Source organism: Erithacus rubecula (genome assembly GCF_903797595.1).
Source record: "Erithacus rubecula genome assembly, chromosome: 21".
NCBI lineage: Eukaryota > Metazoa > Chordata > Aves > Passeriformes > Muscicapidae > Erithacus > Erithacus rubecula.
Window position 1 is genome coordinate 8,830,711 of NC_136673.1, and position 19,778 is coordinate 8,850,488.

At 47.8% G+C, this 19,778-nt stretch overlaps 2 protein-coding genes across 5 annotated transcripts in view; both read right to left on the reverse strand.

Moving 5' to 3' along the window:
* EHMT1 (euchromatic histone lysine methyltransferase 1) overlaps window positions 1–19,778 on the reverse strand; it is a 460,745-nt gene that overhangs the window by 161,166 nt on the left and 279,801 nt on the right. The window lies entirely within an intron of this gene.
* CACNA1B (calcium voltage-gated channel subunit alpha1 B) overlaps window positions 1–19,778 on the reverse strand; it is a 292,116-nt gene that overhangs the window by 132,958 nt on the left and 139,380 nt on the right. For all 4 annotated transcript variants that reach the window (XM_079324218.1, XM_079324217.1, XM_079324216.1 and 1 more), the window contains one exon: window positions 5,927–6,042. In XM_079324218.1, the coding sequence (XP_079180344.1) occupies window positions 5,927–6,042 (116 nt within the window). The remainder of the gene's footprint in view (window positions 1–5,926; window positions 6,043–19,778) is intronic.

A 19,778-nucleotide genomic window follows, 5' to 3' on the forward strand; every position in this document is an offset into this window, starting at 1 on the left:
AGAACCACAGATTTTTAGTTTGCTGCTGGAAACTGATGTGGGGATCTGCTAAAGGACAACCCAAAGCAAACAAAACATTGAGTTGGCAGCTGGTAAACTCCACACTTCCTTCTGTTCTTATACATGGCAAATTCACATGCCTGTAATTCCATCAATGTGATTTGGGCTCTTACTAAAACATCTGACACCGTGTTCCCACCAAATTTTGCTTTAAAGTCTGTTTAAGCCAGTCTAGATGGAAGAGTAACTTCAGAAAAATAAATACAAACAAACCAGAGGCCAAACATCAAAGTGTGTAGCTGAGAGCTGTCTAGAAGGATCCCAGAGGGATCAGCCTTATATAAGCCTATATAAGCCACACAAACCTTATATAATCTCTTTATTAATCATCTGGGAGAGAGAGGGAATGATACTTTAATAAGACAGCAAATTGAGAAGGCTGAAAAATAATACCAAGGACTGAGGGAGGCTGGAAACCTAAGCAGATGGGAAGGAAATACAAAAGTGCAAAGTAATGCACCAGAGATGTGAAAGTAACAAGAGCTGAGAGGGTAAAAAAATCAGAGGAGCTCAAAGTTGCTTTTTAAAGGTATAAATCCTTCCAAAATCCCACAAGTTGTGCCTGCAATTCCCACCTTGAAAACCCAGGTGGTTTGCAAGTCTTCTTAAGACAGGTCAGGAGAGTGAAATGGGGTATTTTGGACAGGTCAAAAAACTTCTCTGACCAACCAGCACCTCACACCAAAAGAGTTTTTTGAAGTCCTCCCCAGGGAAAGCCCTATTGATGTTCAGGAGCTAAAATATGGGAGGAATGGAATGGCAATTCCCAGTCTGAGTGCCCTGAAACACAAGGAAGGGATGGGCTAGGCAGGGAGACCCTTCCCAAAGGCTGCTGCTCTACTGGATTCTTACCCAGAAATTACTCTTACAAGAACTTCTGCAAAACTTTGCCCCAAATTCAGGGTCCTGAATTGGTGCCCAAACAAATCTCCATCCATAAACACAGCTGGGCTCAGTTTGCTGTTCCTTTAAAAGAACCCAACTCTCTTTCACCTCTGAAATTCCCTCAAGTCTCACTCTCCTGCAGTGTTCCCAGGTTCTCTCCCTTGATACCTATTCCTGTCTGCCTCGTGTCCTCTGGGAATCCAAAGGACCACAGCTGCCCCAGGAGGTTTCAAGGCTAAAAAGAGAGCTCAGCAGGTCACTGAGCACTGCTAGGAAGGGTTTTTAACCATTCTGAACAGAGGCTCAGGAGTTGCTTTGCCTTTAGTCATCACTAACAGAGCCTGGAAGGAGATAATTGGGCACCTGAAAATACCTCCAAAACGGTGCCTCTGCATTAGGAGGGATGTTCAGCAGAGAGATGGGGCCAGATCAGCAATTCTGAGCCTCCAAGCAAAGGCTCAAGGGTTTTACCACGGTATCAGAGCCAGGGGTGTCTCAGCAGCAAGAGGGATTTTTGACCATTAAGTGCTGGGTGTGACTGGGCTGGAAATAAAGGCAAAGCAGCCAAGATCCTGGTGCCCCTTCTCCTTCTCTTTGGTGTGGGGAGAGAGGACATTGGGGACTCAAAGGAGCAGCAGATTACTGGAAATAAGCAAAATAACTCACACTCAACAGGCAACAGAGGTGAGGAAAAACAAAGACTAAATGAATTTAGTTTCTGGCTGGGTAAATAGAAGTTGATAAAAATACAGCCCTCAGAAGTGGCTGTCACACTCTCCCAGGGAACTCTGCTTTGTCTCCGTGGCAATTCCCCTGCCTTGGCATCTCACACAGGGCTCATTGCTGGAGGTGTCTGTTCCCATCTCTACCCAGGGGCTCAGGGCTCTGTTCCTCTAAAAAAGCTGAAACCTGAAGTTCAGAAAGCTCTGTCGTGACAAAAGATGGCCTTGAAGTTACAGAGGGCTGGGGAAGAGAGGTGTGACCATTCCCAAAGCCTGGCACTCCAGGAGAACAGAGGCACTCCAATTTTGTGTGAAAAATGTGGATTTGGAAAAAATTAAAATGCAAAAGGCGTGACACTTGATGAGCTCTGGACGGGAAGACTTTGAGTCTCTCAGCAAAGTGTTTTCCAAATGATTCATGTCCTTGTAAGATAAGAGAAACATCTTCAAAAGAATATTTGTGGGCATATAAGCTCTTTACTCTGTGTGAAGAACTTGTAGTTCTCTGTTCTCCAAAAATTCCAGCCTTGGAGTTCCTGCAGTTCTGCAGAGGAGAAAGCAGCAGGGGCAAAATCATTTGCATGGATTGAATCCATTGCTTTTCTTCCCCGCTTTTTAATTCCTCTGGAAAGCACAATTGCCTTCAAACTGAAGGAGGGCAGGGCTGGATGGGATATTGGGCAGGAATTGTTCCCTGGCAGGGTGGGCAGGGCTGGCACAGGGTGCCCAGAGCAGCTGTGGCTGCCCCTGGATCCCTGGCAGTGCCCAAGGCCAGGCTGGATGGAGCTTCCACCCCAAACCAATCTGGGAATCTGAGATAATTCAAATTACAGACATTAATGGGAAACATTAAAGACACTTCAATGAGCGATAACCACGACGTTAAATTAAAATTATTGTTGACTGTGGGGAGGTGGGGCACACACAAAAGAGTGATTCTAGTCACTCACACTTCCCTTGGTGCTATAACAACCCTTGAGGTAAAAATCTGAACACTACAAACAAGGGCACCTCCTGTCCAGCTCCAGCAGCTACACAGAATATGTAAAAAATAACAGTGCAAAATGCTTCTAGGGATTAAAACATCATTTTATGAAGTAATGGAATGCAGCTTTCCACTCTTCCTGCCCTGCATCAAAAATAAATGAGGGGGGAAAAAAACCAAGCAATCCAAATGCTCAGGGAGGATATTAGAAATACTGGAAATGTGGTGAGGTGTGCAGGGGAAGAGAGGGGATTGGGCTGATTTGTTCTGGGTGCTCCACAGCAGGAAAAAATAAGATGAAACAAGGTAGAGGGAGATTAGAGAAAGAAAAGTCATTAAAAGAACTGAATTTTTCCTCCAAGGCAATGGATTTCAAGTGAGGGCAGGACACAGCTGGGTGGGGTTGGTTTACTTTTTAAAATCAAATTGGGTGTTAACATGTGGTGCTCTTTGCTCCAAGAGTCAACGAGGTCAAGGCTGGCAGAAGGATTTAAAAACAATTAGATATTCCCAGGAATAATGACCAAATCCTCCAGAGTTCCATTAGAGCAGAATCCCAGGAGTTTTTGCTCTTCCCTTTATGCACACAGCTCCTGCCTGGGGCTGCTGCAGGGGATTTCTGTCCATTCTGTCTGTCCTCCCTGGCTGTATCTGTCCCCTCCAAATCCTGCACAAGGAATTCCAGATCATTTCCGAGCTGAAATGCCCAAAACAAACCTGGGAAATCCCCAGAGACAGCACAGTCCCAGTTCTCAGTGTCTCACTCCTAAAGCCTGGATTCTCTGCTCTGCTTTGCCTTCACACTGCATTTTTATTCAAAGATTTTATTAACACAGCTAAGCTGATTTTAATTACTGTTATTATTCAGCTGTACTAGGAGGCTCTTTTATATTCCTATTGTATTCTCCACAATGCCTTTCCAGAGTATTTTTAACATTCCCTGATTCAGCTCTTTCGCATGCACTTCCCTGTTCCACAAAACCTTCTGCATGGTGTGTTATTAGGCTAAAAAATGTGCATTTTCCAGCAGTTCACTCAAGATTGGTGTGGCATTTATTCAGCCCTGGCAACAAAGAAATGGCAGAGACAGGAATTCCCACAGGAAAGGGAATTGGAGCAGAGGTTGACTGTACATTTTATAATTTCTCCATCCCAAGTTGCTCACAAGTTCAGCTGGTGATGGGCAGAACAGGCCCCAGAGTGACACAAAGCCACCCTCAACCCTGCAGGGGAATTCTCAGCTCTGTTTGATTGATGGAGATCAGGAGTTAGAGACCAAAAATCACCAAGAGCCTTAAAAGCAAGACAGGGTGAGAAAGGGAAAACCCAGAGAACCCTGCTCCAGCCATGGGGCAAGCCAGGAATTAATCTGTGTTTGAGGCTGCACAAAAGCTGCAAACTAATGAGAAGACAAAGTCTAAATGGAAAGAAAAGGAATTCTTTATTCTCTGATTGCTCCAGAAGCACAGAATGAAGGGTGGCTGCCTGAGCTGCTGCTGAACAGTCACAGTGAATAAAGTCTGACAGCACAAGTGGTACTCCATCCTCACCCTGAGCAATGCTACAAGAAATAATGGGTTTAAAGCACCACATAAACTGCTGAAATTTCTATTTTACATCTCAGTTGTAAAGACCAAAAATGAAACTGATCTGTCTAAAATGACATCAGGAATCCATTTGAGAAACCAGCACTTCTTTTCCTCCCCATCATTGTTTTAAAAGGTCTTTTCACTTGGCTCAGACTTTGAAAAGCAAGCAAGGAGGAAATCACCTCCTGTTTGCTTGATGCTGCATGAAAGAATTGACTGTGGTTATGTCAATATATAAATATCAGCTCCTCCATGAGGCAGGAAGGTTATTGGTAATCGTTGCAGTCTGATAAAAATGCTATTTTCTGTTAAATTAATGTGTCTGGGTCCTAGTTAAACTTGCTCAGGCCTTGCAATAAAGAGCAATATTCAGTTTCAGTGGTTATAAAGAAATGTTAATATGGGATTGGGGGAGTTTTGTGCATGTGATCTTTACAGCTCGGGTGGGTTTCACCAGCTCAGAAAAATGGCTGAGAAAGCAGCAGGGGCAGTGTCCCAGGTTACAATGTAAGGATGTGCTCAAAAGTGTGGATTCTATCACCATCTGTTAAACCAGCAGTGACCCTTATCTCTGTGGGAGATATCCTCTGCTAATGGGCCATCTTTAAACCAGCTGGGCAATCATCTTTATCTTCCCACAGCCCATCCTCCCTCCAGGAGATATCTCCTGTTCATGGCCATTCAGTCCCAGTGCATGACTGATAAAATTCCATCATCCCACGGGGAGATGCTCCAGCCAGGGCAGGAGCCAAGCCTTTCCTACCCAGAGAAAAACTGAGATTTGGAACACCAGAGCAGCCTTTCCCATTGGATTCCAGAGGACAAGAGCTACCAGATCTTTCTAAAGGATCACTGCTTCAGCAAGAGCACTCCACCTGGACTGCTGCCACCACCCAAACTAGCAGGGTGTCAGGTTCTGTTCTGACTCTGTCAGTGGTTTTCTTTTGTATTATTGCATGTATTTTTTTTTTTTTTTCCTATTAAATTGTACTTCTGACTTGGAGTCTCTTACTGGTTTTGCTTTCAAATCAGTACAGGCAGGGAGTAAATAAAACAGCAATTACTCATGGAAGGGAACAGTTCCCCTCTGTGCAGCCTTTGGGCACTCGATCTCTTTTTATATTATCCTGTGGTAGGACAATTGCTTTGATCTCAGCAATAAAGTTGGCTCAGCTCCTTTAGCTTTGCTCAAACCAAACTGAGATCTTTTTGCAATAACTTTGGTGCAAATGCTCAGAAAAAATTCCAACAAAACCAGCAAGTGCTGGCTGGGGCCTCCCCAGGCTTGGCCACACCAAGGGCTGTGGTAACTGTAAAAGAGACTGATAGTACTGTGGATTTAATTAGCAAATGCAGTTTGATAACCAAAATCCCTCAGCAAGAGCAGACAGAGCTTTGAAGATTACAAGAAGATTGGATCAAGTCTGGCTGACAGGAAAGAAGTTTTAAATAAGTAGAAATATAAGGTTTGTCTGTGTGATGTCTAACCTAATGAATGTAGTAAAAGCCTTCCTGAAAATGGTATATAAGCATGTGCAGCTCACAATAAATTCAGATTCTGATCACAAACCAGCAGTCTCTGTTTCTCTCTCAATTAGTCAATAAAGGATTAATTCTGGAGCCCATCAGCAGCCCTCACTTGCCCCAGAGCACACCCAAGCAAGCCCAGGAGGTCCCTGCCTCACCTGCTTTGAAGATCCACTCCAGGTACCCGTTGAGCTCCCGCTCGATTTGCTGCTGCCGGCGGAGCTTCAGGAACGCCCGGCGGTTCTCCACCCGCTCCCGCTCCTTGGCAAACTCCCTGCAGGAGAGAAGAGAGGCAGAACCATCACAGGCAGGCTCCCTCAGCTTCCAGAGGGGTTCAGGGAGCCTGTGGAGTCCAGCACGGGAGGAGGGGGTGGAAAACACAGCAAGGGATGTATTGTTGTCCACCAAGTTATTCCTCAGCTGATTCTCTGCGTCTCTCATCCTGGAAAAGAGCTGAAAAATTCCATGTGCACGCACCACAGCCAGTCATGAAACACAAATTATCATCCTCAATGCTAAAAATCATCCTCCAGCTCTCTCCACAGTACAATCTCCTCTAGAAGCCAAGATTGTCACAGACATCAGCACTTTTCTAAAGAGATCTACTCTTCCTTCAAGTTTTCCCAGGCTTGTAGTGATTGTGACATGCTCAAATCAAATGAGAACTGAGTGGGGATGGTTTGAGGTGAAATAGCCCAGATGTCCTGGGCTGGAGGTAAAAATGATCCTGCTATTTGCTAAAATCCCATAGAAAGCAAGAATCTGGATATCAGCACTAGAACAGGGCAGGCAGAAAGGAAAGGTCATCCAACCGTCACAGAAATCATGTCCAACTACATCCTGCTGGTCTAGCTTGAAGTGAAGGTGACAAAAAAGTGCAGCCACCAGCCTGACAAGTCACACTGGGGCCTTCCCTAAGGTAATTGCTGGCACCTCTGGGAATTTCCTGATTTTCTGGACACATGAAGGTGTCCAGCTCTGAAGCAGCTCCTGCAATCCCTGTTTTAAGCACACACTGGAGTGTCTCCCACAAGAGCAGAGTGAGGTCATTAGGCATCAGTTCCCCAGCACATCTCAAGTTCTCCTCTGTCTTTCACACTTTTAGATAACTATTAATTAATTAACTAACTAATGATTTTTACTAAAATCCCTCCTAATCAGCCCACACAGGCTCATCAAAAGCCAGCAAGGTGCCACTTTTGCTGCATTGAGCAGGAATGTGACCCACAGAGAGGGGACCGAGGGAGGACCCGCACTGATGGGAGAGCTGAGCTGGAATCTTCATTTTGGCAGCACATCCTGGCTCCTGACTCCCCTCTTCTTGCCAGGACAGCCTCTGACCCATCCTTGGAACACAGGGAGTCATAACTCTGAGCTGAGAGCTCCTCCTTGACACTGAGCACATCCCCAGGGTGATCCAAGATCCTACATGTGTCTCCATTCCCTTTTCATGCTCTCATTCCTGCTTCTGCCCCTGCTGCCTGGGGCCAGGGACCTTCCCTCAGTCTGGATTTGTGTCTGGAGCAGGAGGAATGAGAGCCCACAGCATGAGGTGACCGTGCATTTCATTTTCCAGGCGTGGGATTGCGGGCTTGCATCAGCACAGAGTTCCCAAAGGAGGAGACAACAGCAGTGGGAAGTTTCCTGGAGGAGCCCTGAGGGCAGGAAGGGCAGCAGATGAGCCATGGCACTGCTCCCTCACCCCTCAGGAGCAGCAAAGGGAGAGCTCCTTGCAGAGCTTTTCATCTTCTGCCAGGTCCTGTCTGGCCTGAGGACAATAAAAGTTATCCAGGACTTGTCCCTTTTATCACAACTTTATATTGCAGAATCACAAAACAGAAAGGACCCACAAGGATCAGAGTGCAAAATCTCAAGTGGAAGGTCTGTACTTTGAAAGTGTAAGAAAATGAGGGAGAAACTGCTGGAAGTTGCAAACCTTCAGCAATTTCTGTACAGCCAAACACAGATCTGCCAAGGCACCAGTGAGGTTAAAGCCACCTGTGCCCTCCTGCTCCCTGGAACTGGCAGCTTGAATCTCAGACTGGTTTGGGCTGGAAGGGACCTCAAATCCCATCCAATGCCACCCCTGCCATGGCAGGGACCCTTCCCACTGTCCCAGGTGCTCCAGCCCCAGTGTCCAGCCTGGCCTTGGGCACTGCCAGGGATCCAGGGGCAGCCACAGCTGCTCTGGGCACCCTGTGCCAGCCCTGCCCACCCTGCCAGGGAACAATTCCTGCCCAATATCCCATCCAGCCCTGCTCTCTGGCAGTTTGCAGCCATTCCCTGTGTCCTGGCTCTCCATGTTTCCTGCAGCCCCTCAGGCCCTGCAGGGCCACACTGAGCTCACCCCAAGCTTCTCCTCTCCAGTGAACAATCCCAGCTGTCCCAGCCTTTCCTCCAGCAGAGCTGCTCCATCCTCTGATCCCCTGGTGCCTCCTCTGGACTCTGCAGCAGCTCCAGCCCCTCCCTGTGCTGGTTCCAGGGCTGGGGCAGCTCTGCAGGTGCTCAGGGTCTCACCTGAGCCCAGGGCACAGGGGCAGAATCCCCCTGCCCTGCTGCCCAGGCTGGGCTCAGCCCAGGGCAGGGGGTTCAGGCTGGGGCAGCTCCAGCTCTCCCCCAGCTCCCTGTCCCAGGGCTGCTCCCTCTGCTCAGCCCAGCCTGGGCTGAGCCAGGGGCTGTCCTGACCCAGGGGCAGCTCCTGCACTGGTGACACCTCCTGAGGTCCCTGCAGCCACTGCTCCAGCTTCTCCAGGTCCTTGTGCAGGCACTGCTGTAGAAGATGGGGATGTAACTTCCAGGAGAAGGCAGTTCCTTGGGTCTTTGCCCTAAATTCCTTCTGAATATTCCACAGCTGCTGCACAATCAGCTTCAAGACTGGCGGGCCTTGAATTAGGATCTTCCTGGTGAAAGGAGCTCCACTTGTTCTTTCTCATTTCAGGAGATGGGAGAGAGATTTGGTGAAGCTGGGACTTGTTAAAAAGAGAGTTTTCTATATGAAATGCAATAATAATAAACTATGCGTGTCTCTTCCACTACATCCATCCCCATTCAGGAACTGAAATATTCCCCATTTGCTGCAACTGGAAAACTCCCAGAATTTCCCTTTGAGAGCTCTTCAACAAATTTCAGAACACATTCAAAGAAATGGGGGAAAATTATATCAAAATGCCATATTTCATCTAAAAATATTTCAACTGAAGTTTCTCTGCCAGCTCCAAATGAAAACACAGAGAGCCCCATGGGAAGGGCTGGGAGCAGTAAATAGGTTTCCTCTTTTATTCAGCATAATTCCCATTTATGCCATTGACTTGCAAAAATCTCCCAGAAAGGAAAAGCCTGGGCAGAAATTTGCTGCTTTCTGACCAGTTTTGCCTCCAGGATTTTTTTTTTCAGAGTTGATTTTCCATCTTTTGGTCATTTCTGGAGTGTGTAATGATGTTTTTAGTGAGGTTGGAGAGGTCTTGGCACAGAGTAGAGTGCCCAGGGCTGGACTGGGTGGGGTTTGGAGTAACCTGGGACAGGGGAAAGATTCCACAGAGCCAGCAGGGACAAACAGGGTTCCAAGGCAGTGAACCACATGGAACCACATCCAGCCAGGCCCATGTGTCACATTTTTCTCCTCGAGAGTGGCCAGTGCTTAATGCCACCAAGGGATGGATGGGTGGTTGCTCTCCACCTCGGTGGGTGGAGGAGTGAAATCAATCTCAGTGTACAATATGCACTGAAACAGCCACTCCAGGGCAATTCCAGAGCCCTCCAAGCACACAAGAGACAGAGTACATAACCACCAGGATCAGTAAATATAATAAACCAATAAAATTCATACAGGTACTTTATCCACGCTGGCCCTAAATTAAAAATACTGTCACACCAAAGAGAAAAAAAAAAAAACCCAACAAACCACAATCTTCATCCCCTGAGTGTTGAATAACTTTCTGTGTGCCAGCACAGAGCTGGGATGGAGCACCCTGGTGCTGCTGCTGCTCTGGGTTTCGTGGCACACGCCCAGGGCAGGGGCAGTGCGAGGCTCATCCCATCCCATCCCATCCCATCCCATCCCATCCCATCCCATCCCATCCCATCCCATCCCATCCCATCCCAGCCCTCTGCAATCCACGACTGCTGCTCAGAAATCAGCCAGGAAAATCAGCCACAAAACTTCCCACCGGCGGGGAGACGCTGGGACAGATGAGACAGCAGCGCTGGCAGTGCTGCTGATTAGCGACTCCTAATTACAGCACAGGTAATTAGCTCCTCATTGAGAAGGATCCCACGTTCGGATCTCAGGAAATCTCAGACTTTGCACAGGAGAGCAGCACGTCCACGGAGCTGGAGTGTTGTTGAGAAAGCAGCAGATCCTGGAAGGACTCTGCTCCTGGAAAGCAGCTGTGGAGAACCCTCGGAGTTTCAAGTATTTGAATTAACATTAAATAAATAAATAAATAAATCCAATGAGTTTTAGGATTGGCTTCGTTTCCAGCCCAAGTACATCCAAGGAAGACATAAAGCTGAGCCTGGGTGGCAGGTGACACTTCAGGTGCCATGGGGACATCTCAGGAGACATGGGGACATCTCAGGGGGCATGGGGACACTTCAGGAGCCATGGGAACACCTCAGGAGCAGTGGAGACAGGAGGTGTGGGGATATCTTAGGAGGTATGGGGATATCTCAGGAACCATGGGGACACTTCAGGCACCATGGGGACACCTCAGGAGCCATGGGAACACCAGTCCTGCCCGTGGGCACAGCCCTCGCCCTGCAGTGGCTCCTCCAGGTGCAGGAGGTGAGGGTCTTTAGGGAGAAATGGGTGTGGATATCTCCAAAATGGCGTTTAATGTCTCTCCCAATCTCAAGCCAAACAAACAACAAAAGCCAATAAACAAACAAACTCAAGTTTGTTACAGAACCCGGAGAATCTAACCAGACAGCTTGGATTCCTAAACTTCAGGGTCATGGGAGAAATGGGTCAATGACCCTGAACTTCAGGAATAACCACCAAGGTCAGTAAACTTAATAAACTAATGAAATTCTTACAAGTGCTTTATCCACACTGGTCTTAAATTAAAAATACTGTCACTCCAAAGAAGGGGGGAAAAAAATCCAAAACCACAATCTTCATTCCCTGAATGTGTGATTAACTTTCTGTGTGCCAGCAGAAAGCTGGGATGAGCTGGGATGGAGCATCCTGGTACTGCTGCTGCTCTGGGTTTCATGGCACACGCCCAGGGCAGCAGCAGCAGATTGTGCAAAAAAAATCACATCCTCAAACCTCTGCACTTTCTGCATTTGGGGGGAGAATGACAGGTCCAAGGGGTGGAATATGAGGAAAACAGTAAATCCCTAGTGCCTCAGCAATGGGGAGAGGAAGAGGGAAACACACAGCTAGGAGTTTGGGATAAAAGGAGGCAGCACCCTGCAAAACCTCGAGAGAGGAAACCCTGCAGGACAATGCCCTAGGGGAATACTGCCTTTATTCAGTAAAGCTGCAGCACTCCTCTGTCTCCTTTATGGACACTGGCTTTTCCCAGTGGGATTTTCCACACACTCAGAGGCTGCAGTGGAAGTGCAGAGATCAGAAGATGCTCCTTTAGCACCCCAGACACTGCACAGATGATAAGGAGGTGAGAGCAATGCAATGCCATCTCCATCTGTCAGTAAAACCACAGCTCCTTGTCTTAGGCTGCAATACAGGATGTGCCAGCAATGTTTATTCTGTCCCCATCTGTTAAACCAGGTGTGGCAGTGCCCCTGATCTCCTGGCACATATTCTCTGCTAATGGGCCATCTTTAAACCAGCTGGGACAATCATCTTTATCTTCCCACAGCCCATCCTCCCTCCAGGAGATATCTCCTGTTCATGACCATTGAGTCCCAGTGCATGGCTGATAAAATTCCATCATCCCACTGGGAGATGCTCCAGCCAGGGCAGGAGCCAAGCCTTTCCTACCCAGAGAAAAACTGAGATTTTGGACACCAAGGCACCTTCTTTCCACTGGATTCCAGAGGAAAGCCAGACCCTTCCACATCATCCCTGCACCTTCAGAGGAAACTGCACCTTCTCCAGGAGCACTGCTCCAGCTGAACCACATCTGCCCCTGCAGGAGGATGCAGCCACCATTGAATGGGACTGTGCCACCACCCTGACTGACTGACTGTGTCAGCTTGGATTCTGACTCTGGCAGGGTTGGGATTGTTCTTTGTAATACTGTATTTCTATTTTAATTTTCCTAGTAAAGAACTGTTATTCCTAATTCCCATATCTTTGCCTGAGAGCCCCTTAACTTCAAAATTATAATAATAATTTGGAGGAAGGGAGTTTACATTCTCCATTTCAAAGAGAAACTTCTGCCTCTATTGGCAGACACCTGCCCTTCAAAACAGGACACTCATGCTCTTGGCAGGCCACAGCCACTGCACATCCCTCAGGAGATCCTCCAGGGTGCCTTGGGGAGCTGCTCAGCACTGGCACCACACACTCCCAAATTCCCATGTCCTGAGAGCATCCACAGGCAAGCACAGAATTGCATTTTAAGGGTGGAAGCCCATCTCCTGCCATTTATTTTGGTTAATCAGCCATGAGAAGGAAATACAGAGTTAATTTTTCATGTCCCTCTCAGCTCTGTGTTTTTATGCTGGGATTTGCCCCCTTGTTCCAGTCTAACCAAATTCCGGGTGCTTGGGTGAGCTAAAGCAGCCAGATTCCTGCTGAGCAGCCCCTCCTCATGCTCCTGCCATTCTGTGGGTCCTGTAATCCTTATGGAATTGAGTTTCCCACCTCAGACACCAAATCCTGGAAACTACTCCTGTCTCTCTGCACCAGGATCTGATCCACTCAATATTCCCAACATTTCACCCCCAACCACAGCAGCATCCATGTGCTGTAGGAAAGCAGATTGTTGTTCTGGGAGCAGAATTTGTTCTGCAGGTGCAGAACTCTGTGCTTTGTCTTTCTGGGGAACAGCAAATCCTTTATAAAGTGAGGCCTCTGCAGGATGCAACAAAAAAAAACCCAACACCTTTGTGGCTGGGATTGTTTGTGCAGTGAAGGACCCAAAGCCTCAGTGGGGTTAAACATTTATTTTACCTTCTGCAAAGCTGCTCTTTGAAAGGCAGAGGCAGTGAGGGGGTCCCAGCAGACAGAGCCCACAGAGAGGAGGGAGAGGGGCACTGGGAATGGGAACAGGGAAAAGCAGGGACCCATCACCTCCAGCAGCACCAGGGGCTCTTTGGTGTCTCAGAGGACACAGCTCAGCCTCTGAGAGCCTGGAAGGGGCTGCCAGGGAGGAGGCAGCAGGACAGCAGCAGCTCTGCAGGGATCAGATCAGGGGTCAGGCACCCCCAAGGCACCAACCTTTGGAGTTTCTCACTGAAACTCCTGAAGGAGAGGAGGAAAGGCAACCACAGCAGAGGCTGAAACAGCCACAGCAGCAGCAGGAGGCAAGGGACAAGGGGAAGGGGTGGGGGAGAGGAGGGAGAGATTTATTCCCTGTGGCACACAAAGCTGGGAGGATGTTGGTGAGTTAGAAATAAACTGTTACAAGTTAGAAACTTGGCTCAGGGAAGAAAAATCTGAATAGATCCAGGAACAAATAGAAAAGCAGTGCAATTTCCAGCTGCCTGGACACGACCCAGAGCTGGGAAGATGCAAATCTAAGAGGACAAATCTTAGCTGGCATAGCTGGCACTTTGCACCCACAAACAGAATGACAGGAGAGCAACAGAAATATGGATTTTTTTCCCCATAACATCAGATCTTCACCACAGTGAGGATCAGGAAAAGTTCAGGATGAGCTGACTTTGATTATTCTCATCCATAGACCAATTCTCAGAAATCTGCAGGCAAAACTAAAAATAATTTGATTCCTCTGACTTACTGCTCTGAAAATGTGAATAGAGATAAATGTGGTGTATTGTAAAATCACTGGTTTCAAATAGTTCTAAAAATCAGGACCAGGTCACCACTGAACACAGGCAAAGCATCTTGATTGGAAAGGCCACATGGAACAAGAAGAAAAATCTTGGAAATGCACCTCATTTGGGCAAGGAAAAACCTGAGGGAGGTGCAAGGCAGCCCATCTGTGGGGCACAGGAAGAGCACACTGAAAACTGCTGGAATGAGAGGAAACCAAACAATGGATTCACTGAAAAACCAGAATGTGTTAAGAATTCCTTTGTGCTGGTGGCAGTTGGCACCTCTAAGATAAGTTTTACTGCAGTTTGCTGAGAAGTCAGAATTGATTAAAGAAGGAAAGCCCAGAGCTGACAAAGCTCTGTGGCTCCTCACCCAGCCCAGGCTGTCCCACCAGCTGCTCAGGCTCCCAAAGAAACTCATTTTTGTTCCTTTTTCACCTGGAGCTGCAGCCAGCCAGGATCCCACTGGGAAAGGTCTAGATTGAGCCCAAAGAGCTGTTTAACACATCCCAATATCCATTGCTGAGGAATTAGCCCTGGCTCCATCAATCCTGCATGGGGAGAGCTGCTCCTGCTTCCTCCTCGTTGCTCTAGAGAGGAAAACTCAGCTCTCCTCCAGCAGCTGGTAAGGGATGGAGCATCTCAGAGAGAATGATCTCTGAGCACCCAGAGCCACTTTAATCACTGCCACAGCAACCAGAGGCTTCAAATGCAGACCAGGTATGGGAAATGTTCTGTATTTCTGGGAAGAGAAACAGCAGAGGTGAAACCTTCAGTGCATCTTCCTCCCTCCTTACCTTTGTCTTAGGCCAATTTGACTTTGATTCCCCTCAATCTGATTAGAAAACTGCAAGTGCCACAGCTGGGCAAACCTGGCTGGAAGGAGGCACCCACAAAGAGAGAAAAAGGAGTTCAAAAGCCCCATTGATCTCCTGCCTCAGCCTGCTGCAATTGTGGGATGAACCTCTGGTTCTGTTCAAGTTTCCACTCCCAGCACAAAGCAGAAGCCCCAGGAAATTTGAATTTAGGTCTCCACTGTATCATTTTTGTGTTTCAGACTTTGATTTCCATTGTGGCTCAAGAGAAGGGCAAATAAAGGAAGTGCAGCTCTCCTGGACTAACCAAAACCACAGAAGGAGCAAAGGACCCACATTCAGTAGGATCAGTCACTGCTCTCTGCCCCCTCCTGCAAGAAACACACATTTCTCCCTCATTTCATATTTGCAATGATGACTTTGTTAAAAAGGGTGATGAGCAAAGAAAAAGGAGGAAAAAAAATCTGCTTTTTTTTTCTCTTTCCCCTCCCTTTTAAGCACAGCCTTGGAACAGACTAAAAGCAAGGAGAAAGGCAGGATCTCATCTCTTTCCATGATGCAGCTCTTCTGCTGCAAATAATTAACACCAGGCAAAGTCAGATCCCAGCAGGTACAGGGAGATGGGAACAAATGTGCAGGGAAATGAAGGATTGTCTCAGTAATGAGGGGAAGGAGGACAGAAGAACACTTTGCCTTTGTGACAAATTAATCAGCACAGCTCTCCTCCAGCCCCTGCACATCTTGCAGGCAGAGGGTTTATGATCTCAATCTGGCAAAAGTCCTGAGGATGGGAAAATTTGTCATGAAATTCAGCAGGACAAGTTCCTGAGCCAGCAGAGGAGGGTTCAGGGAGGTTGGGATGGGGCTGTGCTGCCTCTGAGGAGCTGCTCCAACACCACAAAAACCCCTCTGACCCCAGGACAGCAGAGACAGAGATCCCCAGGGAGCCTGGAGCACAGCACAGGGAGGCTGTTTGGTGGGATGAAGCATCCAGGCTCCAGACTGCTCAGAAAAGGGTGAGAAAAAGAATTAAATCCCTTTTTTCTGCCCCTTTCTCCTTGCCCCTTGTCCCCTGTAAGGTGCTGTGTCCCCTGTCAGGTTCCCACTGGTACAAAGCTGCTGCACCCATTCCAAATATCTCCCCACAGTCCCTGAGATGCCTCAGGATTTTAGTTTTTGTATTTCCCACATATTTGTAACCCTGCAGTTCTTTAGTGTGTAACTGAACTCCACACAGTGTGAGCTGCTGCTCTCCCAGTTTTGGCAGACACAACAATTCCTCTCCAGGCTGGGAATCAAGGACACCTCAGGGCCCCAGAGATGGAAACAAAAGTGAGTTTTGGGGAGCAAACTTGGGGTAAATGACTTCATTACCTGAAGCTGTAATTGGGAGATTCACCCCCAATGTGCAAATGGACCAAACTTATAAAAGTGTGAAAACCTGTGACCCATTGTCCATTTTGGGTGCAGGCCCTGAGGGGGTTTGTCTGCCTTAAATGTACCTGAAGGCCTTCAATAAATAAAACTGCTTTTTATTCCCTTAATTTTGTCTGGGCTCTGTTTTTAGGTGGCTCCAAAAGGCATCAGCTGCCCCAGGTGATGCCACAAAGCACAGGCATGGCACAGAGCAGTCCTGCCCAGCCCTGTGCAGCATCTCCAGCCAGATGAGCAAACCCTGGCTGCAACCATCACTCTCCACTGCCTGTACTGGAAACACCTGAGGCTTCACCATAAATATTTGAGGAGATGACAAGCAGCATTTTTCACACTCACAGAGTCAGGCTCACAGGATCCCAGTGCATCACTGGGAGCGTGGCCTCTCTGGCCACAATTCAGGCTGGCTCTCCACCCCCAGTGCTCCCCCCACCTGAATCCCTGCCAAAAAGCACTTAGCCTTGAAATAAGTTCAATCATTCTCCTCCCAGCATCCCAGGATAACGTTTATCCTCTTTGCATTGTGTAATCCAAAGCATTGAAACAGTTCACCAATGTATTGTGTGGCTTCATCCAGCTCATTACCAGGGAAAATTAATTCCTGAGCTGGAGGAAACTCTGTAATCCCAGAGACTGTGGAAAAATCTGAGAGCTGGGATGAGGGGAACAGCAGCAGGAGGAGAAAACCAGCACTGAGGTGGCTGAGGGAGGGAACAGCAGGAAAACAAGGAGGGAATGGGATGGGGATGGGGATGGGGATGGGGATGGGGATGGGGATGGGGATGGGGATGGGGATGGGAATGGGAATGGGAATGAGGATGAAGGTGCCAAGCCCTTGGGAGCACATGGCAAGAAACCAGACTTAAGTCAGAAATTATTCACTGTGGGGCAGCACTTCTCAGCTCCATGTAGGGGTTTTCCCTTCCTCATTGCAAACCATGGGCAGAGTTCAATAAAAAATTCATTGGGATCATCCCAGGGGGTTCTGTGGTCAGCAGTGAAGCTGTGCCATCCCAAGCAGCAAATGACCCTGTGTTTGAGGGACACAGGAGGGCAGCTGGGGTCAGCCCTTCCTGCCATGGTCTGCAGTCAGAACAATCTTGTGCTGCCAACAGAGGCGGCCAATCTTTTTTTATTTTTCTGGTGGAAAAGTTGTATTCCCCTTTATTGCTACCAAGATCACAAATAAAGAGTTTACAAATTATCTAATAAAAATAACCCCCCCCCTGCAGTCAGCACAGAAGGCTGTTCCAGGGGAAATACATTATGGATACAAATTCCTCAACATTTTCACCACTGCGGTTTTTCCACTCTCAGAAAATGTCACCTCAGTTTTTGGGAAGGAAGGTGCCCCAGTTTTTGGGACAGGGATAACATCACCTGAGGGGCTGGAGGGATGGGCCAGCAAAACTTCAAGCGGGTGTAGAATCTCCTAATCCACCTAGTTTTCAATTATTTATTTTTATCATCTACATTTTCCCCTTTCTTGTGTGTGTCTGTGACTGGGGAGTCACCCCAGCACAATTCCCAGCACATGGATGGGCAGAACACACCCATGTTCTGAATTCCAGAATTCCACAGTTCACATGCAGAAGGAAATGAGCTCCTGGATGTTATTGGTATGAAAAGGGAGAGGAATTTCCCCTCCTGCTCCTGCTCTCCTGGCCCTGTGCAGTCCTGAGCTCCCAAATCAGCTGTGGCACTCAGCAATAGCTCCTGCAGAAGGAAATAATCTGTATTTTTCTGCTCTGTTGGGTTCTGCAGGGCTGCTGAGTTTTCTTGGTTCGTGGAAGAATCAAGCACCAGGGAAGGAAAATGGAAAGGAGGGGGGGAGAGTATAAAGTGAGGAGCAGGGAGGAAAATCCCCCACAAGGGAAACTAAACCCCTGCTCCAGAGCAAATGGGATTCTCTCCTGCTGGAGAACCCCAGATATTCCATTAAAAAAAAAACCAAACTCCCTGGACTTCAGGAGCTGCTTCCATCACAGCTCCCTTGTGAACCTCTGACCACTGCACCACTCCAGGAAATCTCTCAATCCCCCTGGAAAACAACACAACATTTCCTGTATTCCTGTGACACGGTTTCTGTATTTCCTGGTGATATCCAGCCTGGCAAGGAGGAGCTGATCCCAATCTCCCCAGTCAGAGCCCACCTTTAGCACTGGGATGAGCAGGTCCAGCCCAGCTGGAATTCCACCAGGAATTACTGAACTCCTTGGCATCCCAGCTGGAGCCTGAGACTGGGGCTCATTTCTCTCTTCTGTCTTTACCAAACTTCTACATCTCCCCTCACTGCCCTGCCTTTGCTGCTGTTACAGAATGTTGCATTTGAGGCTATAGGAGCAGCAAAAAGGGTAATTCAACACAGTTCCTTGTGTAATGGAGAAGCAAATGAGAGAGAGCTTTATTTAAACACTGCACTTATATAGGGTAGATCGTGCAAAACAGAATAGAAAAGGCTCATTGGTCCAAGAAGGCAACACCTCTTTGAAAACATGCTTTGTGCAAAACATCACCTCTCTCACACACCTGCAGGTGTTTAATCATTATTATAATTTCTTGTCCTTGAGCAGCTTGAGAAACCCAAGGCTTCAAGGCTGCTTTTCCCTGGTTCCCAGCAGCATCCAATAACAAAATCATGGAATCCTTAAGGTTGGAAAAGCCTCTAAATCAGCACACAACCATCAGCCATGGCCTCAAGTGCCACCTCCACATGTTTTTTGAGCATTCCCAGGGATGCTGACACCCTGGGCAGCCCATTCCAGTGCTCCCCAAGCCTTTCCATGGAAAAACTCTTCTTATCTCCAATCTGAGCCTCCCCTGGCACAATTTGAGGCCATTTCCTCTCATCCTGCCCCCTGATTCCAGAAGAATCAGCACAGAGGGAAAATTGCTTGCTCTTTATTTCAGCACAGGTTTCACCTCTTGTTGCACATTTTGGGAGCAGATGGGTCTGGGCATCTCAACAGGGTCAGTTTTACAGGATTTGCTCAAACAGGCAAACCCAGGAGACAAACCCACTCATAACTGATATCTCCTCAGTGTTGATATGGATTCAGAAATAATTCCAGAAAAGCAGAAAATTCCATCAAGATTTATGGCAAAACTCTGCACAGTTTAGGAGGAAGCTCAATAATTTGTTGGTTTTAGGCCAGGTTGGACAAGGCTTGGAGCAGCCTGGGATAGTAGAAGGTGTGGAGGGGGTGGAGTGAGATGAGCTTTAAAGTCTCTTCCAACCCAATCCACTCAGGGATTCTGGCATTAATTATTGCCATATTAATTATTGCAATTGCTCACCTCCTTCAGAAATTTGCAGCTTCCTCTTTTCCCACTGAGATGCATAAACACAGAGAAAACAGCTCAAAACTAACAGCAAGGAAAAACGGCCAGGTAAATCCAAAACAAGTGCAAGCAGGGACATTTTGAAGTTTAACCCCATCCTGCTGATGCTGCACATGGCAAAGGGTTGGAAAATAAAGCACAGCCTGCCCAGCTGGGACTCAGTGATCCCTGGGGGTCCCTCCCAGCTCAGGATGTTCTGTGATTCCAACAGGGCTTTTGTGGAAAAGGGCATTAACAAAGACCCCAACAAGCTCAGGAAAGCAGTGACCCAATCTGAGCTTTGCAGTTGTTTTCTGGGGGCATCACATCCCTCAGTTGTGCCCTCTGCTCCCTCTCTGGATGGGAGGGGAAGCAGAGCACAGCATTCCCTGAGGTCCTGCAGGGTCACAGTAAAGGCCATGAGGTGTTCAGGCCATGAAAGTCAGCAGCAGATGAACAATTGCTGAGCTAACCCTGTTCAGGGCTTGTTTGTGGATTCCCTGGACCTCAATCAACTTTGTTTTATTGA